The sequence below is a fragment of the Helicoverpa zea genome, chromosome 22 (assembly GCF_022581195.2).
Source record: "Helicoverpa zea isolate HzStark_Cry1AcR chromosome 22, ilHelZeax1.1, whole genome shotgun sequence".
Lineage (NCBI taxonomy): Eukaryota > Metazoa > Arthropoda > Insecta > Lepidoptera > Noctuidae > Helicoverpa > Helicoverpa zea.
The window spans coordinates 2,465,778-2,479,149 of record NC_061473.1 but is presented as its reverse complement, the minus strand read 5'-3'; the positions used below and the strand labels follow the sequence as shown (position 1 = coordinate 2,479,149).

Genomic DNA, 13,372 nt, shown 5'->3' with positions numbered 1-13,372 from the left:
ATGACACAAAAAAATATGACACCTATTTATAGACATTGGGTTACTGGGTTGGGGAGGTCAGATAGGCAGTCGTTCCATGTAATGGTTGATTTATATTAGGCCGGGCCGTGCCGTGCCGTGTCCGGGCTTTTACGAAATTCTAAGAGCGAGCGTCGTTTGTGGCCCGAACGGGCCACGGATCAAATAAACAATCTTTATCTTATCTTTATCATGCACTTTGTAATATAAACTGCTTCATACAAAATGTATGTAACGTTTCACATCCGTACGAGCCACGTACACGGCACGCCCCAGACACGGCCCGGCCTAAAGCATTCGTACTCCGCAGTTACCGGATACTACATAGACGGGAATAAGAATCATGAAGATAATATTTTTATGGCAAAAACTTTCTTTGGAGAACTATTTCGTTAGCTTACGGCAAAATTATTTCTCAGAAATAACCGCAGAAGTAACATTGCTTTTACTATTGCTTTCTCCAGGCAATTTTATTGCATCTTGCAATAATATGAAATACTTAAAATTATAAACTTAATGTGTATTTTGTAAGTTCCTAAATAGCAAGTATCAAAGTCGTTTAACATTTTTTTTATTCATACAAAGTCATTTGAAACCTCTTGTTTTTTGTTTTCATATTTCTGACTACCCGCTTTTGTTATGGGTTTTCTTATAGGCCTTTAGTACACCAATCTTCTAATTTAAGTTTCTCCAATATAGCGTAATATGTAGAAATTATTTGACAAATACAAACAAAACTAATTTCAAATACACGAAGACCATTTTTTTGTATCGGAATAAAATTCCAAAATGTATCTAACATGCTACGCCATATTGAACGGAAACCATCACCCATTTATGTATAAAAAATATAATTATAAACATGTTGTACTCAACTAGTCTTTTTTTATAAGTATCGAGCGAGTAAGACCTGTGACCATGTTCCAACTTAAAAAAAAAAAATAGGAACAATATTACATTGACGATAATCTTAGAACCTCTTTAGTAAAATATCGTCCATGTATTCTAAATTTAAAGTTATATGAAAGGTCGGAACATGGTTCACTTAAGATATATAATATTTTTTATTAAAAAAAAATCATTGACAGATAACAAGTAAAAACTGGCAATAATTACACTCGAGTTCTAAACGATATTTTTTAATAAAATGATTGGGAAAAAAATGTAAAAAAATAGTGCTTTTGTAAACTAAGCTGGTTATTTATTATGATAAGTAAATCTTCTAAAACTGCCATTTTTGTTTTATTTTTCTGGAACCTTCCATATATATAATTCCCGAACCTGCAGTTAGGATGAAAAAAAAACGATATTTCTCGTATATCACAATATATTATCTATTTATTCACTTATTTATTATTTTGTACAACATTTAATTTAATCGCTTTATTTGCGATAACAATAGAGCTGGTTCACTGTGTCTATTTGTACAATTATTTCTTAATCTTAAGTATTATACTAATACAGGCATACAAACATAAGAAAAATAAATCTAAACTTAAAACAATTGATTCTCCTTTGTGTTATATAATTTAAAATACACGTAATTATTTTACATTTAAGGCAACATTGTCTATTTTATTGATCCATGTAAAAAAGTAAAAGTATTGCCAATTAATAATGTCTCATTTTCTTGTATTGAGCATACATTTGTACCGGTGACTAGAAATAGACAATGTGACCAGTTATCTTATTTTTAAACTTATTTTATTTTAAGTATGGCAACACGGAATGATATGAAAATGACCGTTGTACAGAGATTCTTAAATTTTAAATGAGTTCTCAATGAGTAGGTAGCACCTAATTTTATAGTATTACAAATTGTTGCTTGCACCTATTCATTAAACTAATTCTCGTAATTTTTTGTAGTATGGTACAGTATCTATAAATTATCTGATAAAAACCTTCGTAGCACCTAATCATATGGCTTTACAAACTCTAACTTGTACATATTCATTAAAAAAAAGTAAAATATCAATACATTTTGTATTACGGACCGACTTACCTACATTTAAATTGAGACTATAAATCTGATTGAATCCTTCAGAGCTTATAAAACATAAGCTAATTTTAACTTACTATAGGCATTAAAAAATATTTCCTTTTTTACAAACTTACGCACCACATTGGGCGAATACCAACATTATAAAAAAACTACTAGGAACATAAACTAAACGTGATTGGTTTCCACCACTTCTTCATTCTTCTTTCGTCTCTTCTTTCCTTCTAGATCCGCGTAAATGTCTTCTAGACTCCTCATTTTGGTCTCAGGAACGCAGAAGATGAGGTAGAAGACGTTTGAAAGGCAGATGAAACTGAATATCCAGAAAGTGGAATGATAGCCTATCCAAACGTTTAGAGGCGCGAAAAGCTTGAGTAGAGCGAAGTCAGTTCCCAGAGATATCGCCATAATGAGGGTTGCTACAGTTCCCCGGAGCTGGAATTAAAATATAATAACTTTAGAATTGTGATACTATCATCATCTTACACATATATAATAAAAGAAAGTCGTGTTAGTTACACATTTTATAACTCAAAAATGGCTGAACCGCTTAGACCCGGGAGAAGGACAATCGATAGTTTTTGTCACCATCCGACTGCGGAAAACAGTCATCTCGGGACGCGGGTGAAACCGCGGGCGGAAGCTAGTAATAAATAAAACACCAACACTTAGATTAATATCACCCATGTAAATGGCTTCACATAGCGGCTTGGCGCTGTACGGCAAATGGGCGAGATTCTGTTGGCATAAATATACTAGCATATACCAGGGGCCCGATTCTCCTAAGTTAGTAATGTCAAAATCGAATAGAAATCGAATCGCAATATGATCGCAATAGCAATTTTAACCATATCCGGCATTCTGCTACTATAATAAAAGACCAATCGTATTTGATTGACATTTGATTGGTGTGCGATTGGTCTGCTATTTTGGTCCATACGGTAGTTTGCTGTACAATCATTTTGCAATCGTAAATCATTTGCAGACATTATTGAATGACAGAAAAGGATAAAAACGTTTATTTCAAAGAAAAAATAGCGGAATGCCACACACGCTTCAATGGTAATCGAGTCGGGATTGGATCTCAGTCGAATCGAGTCGAACGTGAATCGTATGTCGCTTAAGTAAAATTAGGAGAATCGGGCCCCAGGATAGCAGTAATTTTAAAGAGACTGTGGAAGCTCCGTTGCTACATTTCGAAGAATAGAATCGGTAACCAATACATACCTGGAAATTAAACATCTCGGTCATTATAACGAAGGGCAGGGGTTGCAAGCCTGATGCATCAGCGAATATGCAAACGCACAACGCCACGATTGGCACCCAACCGGGCATGAAGACTCCTATGCTCTGTAGGTAGAACCAGACGCCTAGTAGGCACATGCTGAAGCCCGCTACTACGCTTGTCACTGCTAGGAGAGGCTGGAAAGAATGAAAACATTGTTAGAATTAAATTGAAAAAATATGGAGTCAATTTTGTTGGACGGATATCTATTCGTATTGGGTTGCCATACTTTTTTATTGTTAATAATGTCCCACGTATCTAGTAGACCCAAACAGAACAGTTTCAAAAATAGTGAAAAAAGATATGTATCCTTCTGGGTTGCTTATATTTTATATCTTGCTGTTCCTTGCAGTTCCGTCCACGTCCCGTGGGAATCACTTCCCGTACATTGATAAAAAGTAAATGAAGGTCGCCTTTCAAGACTTTCAATGATACATTGATACTATTTGATACGATTGATACTGACGGATTGTTGTTGTTTCAAAGTGGTCCAGTAGTTCCAGAGATTATCGCGTTCGAGCAAATAAACAAACTCTTCAGCTTTACAATAAATATTAGTCCAGTCTATAGATTGTAGTAGGTAGGTACATCAAATCGTGACAAAACAACCAGTTCCTATCAAATAATTCCTAAGCACTTAACTATCAATAGCTCACAATGACGTTAGCGTATAACCCAGCAAATAACACAGTTCAACTTAATACTACACCAGTTAAAGATGTTTTGGTTTAGAGCAGCTTAGATCATTTAACTAACCGGACTCGCTATGAGCATATCTCTAACTCGAAAAAGTTTATTCTATTTTCGAACGTCAAAAACAAAAGGCAACTCCCAAAATGCACTCCATCATTTTCTACGTGTTTTGCTGGGGAGAAGAAATGGCGCAACAAACTTCCCAGCAACATACATATGTCTGTTAGGTTAGAAGAACCGGATTTTTACAAGTCTATGCGAAAGTCTGCCAATTTAAGGTAGGTACACCAACGAGTATCTTGTGATAGTGATAATTATGCATTTGCGTTTGATGACACACACACGACTCTTGAATTGAAGCACGCATTTATAGGTATACGATTCGTATGCAATAAACGAATATGATTTCCAGTCTCGTAGGTAAGTTCGTGTCTAGCTGGTGATATGCTCCAAGATAATAAGGGGGTAATTAATAGGTAGTGGCCCTCAGGCTTTTTCCACTCGTTTCATGGTGTATGCTATACTTTTTTACAGTGATTGTTTCCATGATTGTGTTTTCCGGGTTTTATGACCTGCCTAGTCTGTTATTTTGAATGAGTCGTTCCTTAGCTACAAAATCTTGTCAATTACAGACAAGGGCGGATCCACCGTTGTGGGCACGATGGGCATGCCCACAACCTTAATAGACTTGTGAAGTCACACTTTTACGGTCTTTTGAAATCGATGGGCTGATGAGAACAAAATAAGACTTTTTTTTGTTTAATTAATTTTATGTCTGTTGTTTACTAACTCGAGGTCAACATATTTTTTTCTAACAGCTTTAGTTTTTGAGGTACTTTTGTGTCCCAAAACTCAAAAAAATTCGCGCTCGCTACGCTCGCGGCTTCTTCACTTTGCAGTGGTTTGATTCCAATGTCGAAAAAGTTAGATAAGTTTCAGTTCAAATTGAAAGTAGAAAGGGATAGCAACCCCATAACGCCCTCTTTCAGCACTTTCTGGTTAAGAAAAAGCGTTGAAGAACAAACTTCCTAGCAACACAGCTGTCTATTACAATAAAATTATGATTATTTACAATATGCACTATTTAACATTTTTTTGTTGTTTTGGTACCATTTTGTTCCAAAACTCAAAAAAATCGGTTTTTTCACTTAGCAGTGGCATTTTTTTTTACTTGTTTGAGTGATTACGTGTCCCAAGACGCCAAAATTTTGCGCTCGCTACGCTCACAGCTTCTTTATTTCACAGTACTTTTTTTATAATTTCTTTAGGTATGTTTGTGGCACAGAAGTCAAAAATTTCGCGCTCGCTCCGCTCGCGCAACTTTATACGGTTTTATGCTACGTCTTCGCTTTTGGTTTTATAACTTGTTAACTACAACAAAATCTAAAAATGTTCAGGCATGCTATGCTCCCGCAAAAAAAAATACTCGCAATCTTTCCATAGGTACATAGGCGTGCTTGTGGCAGTAAAAATTGCATTGCATTGGGCATAATACGCGTTTAGATATATTCCCAAAAAAAATCGTCAAATATCGCGTTTTTAGCATTATTAGATTGGTTCGTAATTTATTTTGTCGTTTTTTTTTTGGGGGTGCTCAATACCCGCCCCGGGTCGCGATGCTACGCCGCCACGGGTAAATGTTGAGAAATGCACCAAATGCGTTAAACCCTCCCTATATTGGCTTACTGGCTACTAGAAAAAATAAAAAAATATATACGTTATTGATTGAAATAGGTTTGGATCGAAACTGATTTTTTTTTATCGGGTCCGACGCTCAGAAAAAAGGAAATAATTTAATTCACAAGTTCATAAACGACTAGCATGATCGTTAATGAACAATATTATGTTCATGCTCCGACTAGTACTTAGCCGATTTTCTAGTAGCTGTGACCACAACCTTTTTTGAGGGCTGGATCCGCGCTTGATTACAGAGGTACTTAGATACAATGTTGCCATTCTTACAATTTAGTAGGTACTTAGGTACCTATTTTCAACGTTGTATAATAGCCATCGAAAAAGGTATTGAGTTACACAGGTAACGGCGTTGAGGTCAGATAAGCAGTCAGTCACTCCTGAACACTGGTAGGTCTTAGGTCTTAGAACACTGGTATTCAGCTGCATACCATCTGTATTTATATTGTAAGTACCTACCTACATTCCGTTGCAAATAAACTATTATTCTATTCTATACTTTTAGACCTTGTTTTAATAATTTTGTACCCACTTGTCTAGCTCTAACTACATAGATACTTCCCATTGATTTACATAGACTGTGGTTTAACATTGTTTAGATTCTGATTCCTTTAGTTATTAAGTTAGAGATCCCTCGAGACGCGGATAAAACAAGGATATCCAATTTAAATATCGTTTACGTAGACAATGCCACGAGTCTCCTTTGTAAAATGTTTCTTTCATAAACAGCTCGTTATCAATCTGAATACTTTCAAAATTGCTCCGTGTGATGAAAATTTCTTTATCATAATGTCCAGGAATCAACCTCTCAAGTATAAGTGTGTTTGATTCCAGGTCAGGCAAATACCAATGCAACTTTTCTAAATAGTTCTTAGTTTCAAAGTATATTTTGGACACCAATTGCTGATGTAAGGTGAAAGGAACCATCTCAAGAAAACCTGGATTGTAAAGTCTGAAATCACCAATCCGCATTGAGCAAGGATGGTGATCCTAAAGTAGGATGTTTATATTATATCAGCTGTCAAAACATTTTGGAAAGCAAATATAGGTAAGTAGGTATGAGATTTCACCAGAACTGTTAACGCACAATCGTGCACTGAATTTTCAAAATAGAGCTAGAGCGAGTAGAACAGAAGAGATTTTTTTTGCCTGAAAACCAAACATGCGCAGACAATTTACAATTTAAAAGTGTTCTTATTCAACTGCCTTGCCTATCCCGTCCATTTTCTAAATTCTAACCCTATTTCTGGAAATAATCAATCTTACCGTCCGGCCGTTTTATTGGACAAAAGGAATATTGGAACCTTTTTCCATTAGTCTTTGTCTTACACATTTTTTTCACTACCTATTGATTCTTAGAATTTACGTTCTAAATTATTTTCGTGTTGACCTGCGTGTAGAACATAGAATGGCTTTTAGATTTCATTTGAAAATAATCATTAGGTACATACCTTCCTGTATTTAAAAACTTATGTAGGTAAATACGTAAATATTGAAGCAAGGTCACGGGAACTAATTAAAGTTAAAATGTAGGTACCTAACGTATGAAGGTAACATTACATATTCTAATTCATAGAATGTAGTACCTATGATTACATTAGTGGTGAAAAGTGTGCGGCATATTATGTACCTTCTACTAGTTCAAAAAGCTGAGTTCTTTGCGTGAACGTGATAATCTCAGGAACCATTGGTCCGATTTGAAAGTTTCTTTCAGTGTTAGATAGTTCATTTATTGAGGTAGGCTTTTGGCTTTTGGCTACTTTATCCGAGTGCGTGAGGAATGCGAGCCGAGGGTGAAACCGCTGACAGCAACTGGTACCTACATAAGTAGCTGGCTATTATATCTGCCGTCATGAAAAACACACAACATTCGATGTCAATTCAATACAAATAAGCAAACTATAAAAAAAAAATCAACACTCACCTTTCTCCCCGCCCTATCAACGAGCTGGCACGCCAAAAACGACCCAATGATCTGGACAGCAGCTAACAGAATGGATTGCTTGTTCGGCGACAAGGCGATGCTGGTGCCAGGATCCCTGCCTGCCTCCGTGAAGATATGGCTGGCGTAGACCAGAACTGCGATGCAGCCGCAGAACTCTCGAGTGAGGTTCACTATGAGAGCCACCCAGAATGCTTTGACGGCCGTCTTGTCGGAGACTGTTGGAGAAATGTTGAGATTAGAACATTTTTGGTGGAGTTTTGGAGAAGAATGGTGACAGAGAAAGAATGGGAAAACAATGTATGTAGGTTATACTTAATGGTGGAGTTTCGGGGAAAAACAAACACAGAGAAGAATGTTTTGGGAAACAAAACTAATCTGATTTTATAAGTTTTCTATTTCACTAGGTGTTTTTTTGTCTGATCCTAGAGATCGTTTTTTTTTTTTTAATTTTTCCCCCCCTCTCATTGTCCAAAGACAAAAATGAGATAGGGATGACCAAATTACGTTACATATTTTCCTCTGCGACAAATACCATGGGGATTTACTCATATAACAATTTCCATTCCAACCTTTTTGAAGGTCACCTAAAGGGCAGTTTTAGGCCGCATAAGGCTTCGTGTAAACAAAGGAGAATTTACCTAAGAGGGGTTTCAAATAACAGGTCAATAACCTCGATTTAATTGTTACTCTATTTACATTGCCTACGGAAAATTTTAATTAATTCCTCGTATATAATATTTTATAAAATATGGTTAATTTAATAAAATAGGTGCTAAGGGTACAAAGACCTCTGTGAACGGGTAGAAACGGTGACTTGGTTATTACTAGAGATCAACTAGAACCCGTAGAAGTCGGTGACAATAATGTTACAAAATTACCACAGAAGCTCGTTTTCAGAGTACATTTCAGCAGATGAAAGATAGTTTCCTATTGACGTTTAATTATGACAGAACTATCTCCACTCTTTTGTTCAATAAAATTCCATCAACAATTTGATTTGACATCGATCATCGCTTGCGCATTCCCTCGCACGACTCAACACGTGATACCACCGCGTGCGTCTCTCAACCAATCAGAACGAACAAAACAACAACAAAAAAACGCGCACCATATGATTAAAAAACAATTCCAAGTACCAGGAACACATAAGCGTAAGGAGTTTGACACAACCACATGTTTAACCCCAAACAAAACGTTACCAATTGACATTTGACATATGCAAAGTGACAGAAGCGAATTAAATGTTCCCCGGAATTAAGAATAACGATGGCTGGTCATGAATCAAGGACATTTTGGTCACCACGCTTTTATAAAGAGGTCAGGTCGTCATCAATTGGTATCGCATTAATAATGATAGATCTATCTAAATGTTTGTTGTTTTTGTTTTGGTGCGCGATATTTGGGGGCGCCATCTTGCGATTGTGGCGCTGCTTTGACAGCCGCGGCCATCTATAAACCTTTGATATTAGGAAATCTGTTGAATTGAAAACATATCTTTGTTACTATGAGATTATGAAAGAAAGAGTAACTGAATTTTCCTATCTTTAATTGGAAATCCAGAAATGGACCTTCCAGATGCTTAACAACAATGAATAGGCAATTAATAAGACATTGATTTAATATGCTGAAGACGAAGTCAGTTCAAGCTTAGGTATTTATTGCAACCGCGGTTAAAATGATTTGTTTGCATTGGTATCGCAAATTACCTATGAATCATAATTACGAATGTAATAAGGAGTCTGTGTTTCCCCTGACCCAGCTAAAGAACATCTTTGGCAGTCCTTACGGGTAGTCAGAAGCCAGAATGTTTGATAACCAGTCTTACCAAGAGAAAAGGCTGGGATGAGATAAAGTAAGTCAACTTGAAATACTTACACAAAAGTTTTGGAGAGAATTTAGGCTCGCTTGTGGTCTGCTCAATGATCAGTCTGTCTACTTCTTCAGAGATTGACTTGTCATCTACAGGGACGGAGCGAAGCCACGCCAAGACCTTGGCAGAGTCCTTAAACCAAAGTTTTATACAAATAAGTAATACTTAAAAGCAACAAAAGAGCTGGGAATACGGATTTTATCAACGCCATTCTTTTGTGTTTCATCTCAATTTTTAGTCTAGGTATCCGTTTAGTTTACGAATTGGTTTAAATCGTTTCTTTAGTAGGTGTGAAAGCGCGACAGAAAGATTAAAATCTTTCTTGAAACAAGTGTTTACTATACTCAAATGTATTTTCAAAAAAAACGGCTGTTTATGTTATCCGAGAGAATATAATGAGCTCTTACCTCATTTCTTCCACATTTGATCAAGTACGAGGGTGTCTCCGGCAGCCGGAGTAGAATACAGAAGTGTATTAGAGGAATCGCCAGTAAGATCCAGAGTACTGTGTTGAAAGGCAGCAAGTCTCCTAGAACGAAGACCAGCAGGTTTCCAGCAGTCTGAGGAGAGAAAGAAATCATCAGTCCCCTTGCCATTATCAATTTTGGGGTTGGTGCAGTAGGTATGTCTTCTTCTTTCATACCTTCCTATTAGACTTCGTCTCTTATATGATGGAAGGCGTAGTAGTAAGGGCAACAATATCATCTGCTTAGCCTTTCCTATGTTGGGGTCGGCTTCCACTCTAATAGAGTGCAGCTGAGTACCGATGTTTTACAAGGAGCGACAGCCTATCTGACCTTCTCAACACAATTACTTACCCGTAATAACACCCCGTGGTATAAGTTAAACCCAAGTGGTTTTTCAATGCTTCCTTAACTTAATATTGTACATATAATTTGTTTTATCGGTAAATAAAGAAAAAAAAAGTCTGATTGTCAGACTTTCTTCCTCGACTACTCGTAACGACTGCCAAAGATGTTCAAATGACAGCCGAGTCCCAATTGAATGTAGTTGTCAGTGCAACATACTTGGGAAAATACAAAGCAGATGATGTAAGCACATAATACGATGCAAGATAATATCATAGGTATTCTATCTCAAACACGTTACCTAGAATTTTCTTACAAAAAATCCCTCATACAAAAAATTCTAGCCATATTTTCGGTCCCGAATACTCAATCGTATTTACATTAGCATAACTCAAACAAAATGCTGGTAAGCGAAGGATGTTTTAGAAAAAAAATCTTCGCAGAACTAGAACTAGAAAAACAAGGAAAAAGCTAGGTTTTTTTAAAGGGGAACACCTGATGTTTCTCTTTACATATTGTTATGTATGAAAAAATAACCGCTGTTAGATGTTTCCTGGTAATAGAACTTTACTAGACACGAGTCGTAATTGCTTGATTTTATTAGAATAGTATTGCGGTTATATCGTGATTGAGAGAATAGGTAAAGGATTAGATATGAGCTTTATCCTCATTCTGGTTTTGCCAGCGGTGTTTCATCCGCGTCCCGTGGGAATTGAATCTTCGCATTTGGATAAAAAGTAGCCATAGACAAAGAATCCATTTTTGCGCGCTTCTCTTCATAGGACCAACATTTTGGAACTACAACTTGTTGACTTCATAAGAGTTGTTTTTTTCATAAGTTTGACGCTTCATAAGAGCCTGTAAATTGCTATTTCAAATTAAAACATGCGTATAGCTAGATGCCTCGGCGAGAAGGGGAATTCAAAATAGAATGGTTTGATTTGGTATTTCACCCGAGTTAACGTAGTATAGGAAGCGTGATCTTATCATTTGCACTAATACCTGTTTATGACGGCTGTTTCATATTTTTTGATGTCTTTGTTTGACTTCGATGTTTTACATTATAAAGTTATCGAAAAATATCTCAACCAGAGAGGCATCACGATTTATCATTTTAACAAGAAATCGCTTAGGTAATTTATTTTAGATTAATTTCATATCACTATAGCATGGTTTACCTATTGATAACGTAATTACTGAACGTGTGCATTGATAAGGATTTGTTTTGACTATCTAAGATAGTTAAATGTATCTGCGTAAGTTGGTTTTCACCATTTCTCAGCTGTGTTGGGGTCAAAGGGCCAAATTATTATCTGAGCAGTACCTACCCCTGAACTTCACGTCCTATTGTCATTCTAATAATCATGTAACTTAACTTTCGTCAAATAACTTTGCCTATCTGGAGTTAGCTGTCGAGCAAATGCAGCAGTAGTGTTTTATAAGTAGGCCTGTAAGATAGGTACATTTTGATGTGAAAAATCTTTAACGTCATAGATTTAATTTTCATACAAATTGTGTAGAGAGAAAGTTACCGTTTTTGATATTTTACTGGTATTGTAGTCAGAAGCTGAGAAGCCAGTAAGTCTCACACCTCTAACCAAGGGGTATTGGATTGCCCGGGTAACTGGGTTGAGGAGGTCAGATAGGCAGTCGCTCCTTGTAAAGCACTGGTACTCAGCTGCATCCGGTTAGACTGGAAGCCGACCCCAACTAGTTGGGAAAAAGCTTGGGAGATGATTTAACTACTGGACGATATCCAGTCACCTATTCTCATTCCTTCGGTAAAATTGTGTTAGGTACCAGAACTGAGACTGTAGTTATCATTATTTGTCATCTAGTTCGCATCTCGTCTTTATCTTTTTCTACAAAAATGTCAAAGAAAATTTATAACAAATTGATTTTTAATGAGATTTCTCAGATAGCGAAAACCGCAGTTTAATGTTACTATTTCATTGATTACTTAAATTTTTCGTTATCGTATCTTATTTAACCGACTTCCCTAAAATGGAGAAGATTCTCAGTTTAACCTGTACCTATGTTTTTAAGTTTGGCTGATCCGATTTTTGGCATATAAATAAATAAATAAATAAATTGTTTATTACTTCACTTTGAACAAAATTTTACAATATTTAGCTTAATTCTAAAAAGTGCTGATGTATAATTTGCCCGAACTAGGTAAAAACCTGTGTCTCGGGCGTAAAAGTGCTTATTATAATATTTATAGCGAATTAACAATAAATTGCTATAGTGACTAAAATTCTAGGTCAATGTGACAAATACAGTATTGTTACACATGTATAATATAATGCTTACATACTAATAAAAATATACATATTGAGTACCTACAATATTTAAGTGTAAAAATGCGGGCCTAAAAATAATCAGTAATCCCAAAGTAACATATGAAATTATATAATGTGTAAAAATGATTTAGAGCTAAATATTATCTAGAGTTTGACGCTATCAGATGCCTTTATAATCTACGGAGTTGATATACCTATATTCAGCGGCTTTTCTAGCCGGGCAATCGGAATCTCCCGTCTTGTGATTGTGGGGTTTTTTGTAGCGCTTACATGTTGCACATTTCGGTGGTTGTTCCTTTGAAGAGCAGTCTTGAGTCGCGTGTCCTTCTCCTCCACAGTGGCCACAAGTAGAGGTATCAGATTTGCAAGTCTTGGATGCATGACCATACTGCTGACACTTGAAGCACCGAGTCACAAGGGTGTAATCATGTACCGGGCACGACGTCCAGTTTATGTAAAGTCGATTCTGATTGACTAGTGCTTTCCGGACGCTGGCTGGTACTTCAACAATGTAGTTGCAGCTGTCAGCATCCCTTTTTCCTGACTTATGGCTTAATTTACATGAGGTCAAAAATGTATCCTTTGTCAGTGTTGGAAGTTTGTCGACGATATTTTGTTCGTAAATACATCTAAATACTTCTTTCTCTGCCATATCAGTGGGTACCCCAATAATTATAATACGGGGCTTTCGCTTTTGAGGTTCAGTAACAGTAAATGCAGACGTGGAGCGCTCGACAGTCTGTTTCAATTTTAGGATG

General features: G+C 36.4%; 1 protein-coding gene across 1 annotated transcript in view; it reads right to left on the bottom strand.

The window, feature by feature from the left end:
* Positions 1 to 1,327: 1,327 nt before the first annotated feature.
* LOC124641579 (facilitated trehalose transporter Tret1-like) overlaps positions 1,328 to 13,372 on the bottom strand; it is a 30,760-nt gene continuing 18,715 nt past the window's right edge. The window contains exons 4-8 of the mRNA XM_047179717.1: positions 9,910 to 10,062; positions 9,508 to 9,634; positions 7,612 to 7,847; positions 3,245 to 3,439; positions 1,328 to 2,452 (exon numbers count right to left, since the gene is read on the bottom strand). Coding sequence (XP_047035673.1) covers positions 2,186 to 2,452; positions 3,245 to 3,439; positions 7,612 to 7,847; positions 9,508 to 9,634; positions 9,910 to 10,062 — 978 coding nt within the window. The 3' untranslated portion in view covers positions 1,328 to 2,185. The remainder of the gene's footprint in view (positions 2,453 to 3,244; positions 3,440 to 7,611; positions 7,848 to 9,507; positions 9,635 to 9,909; positions 10,063 to 13,372) is intronic.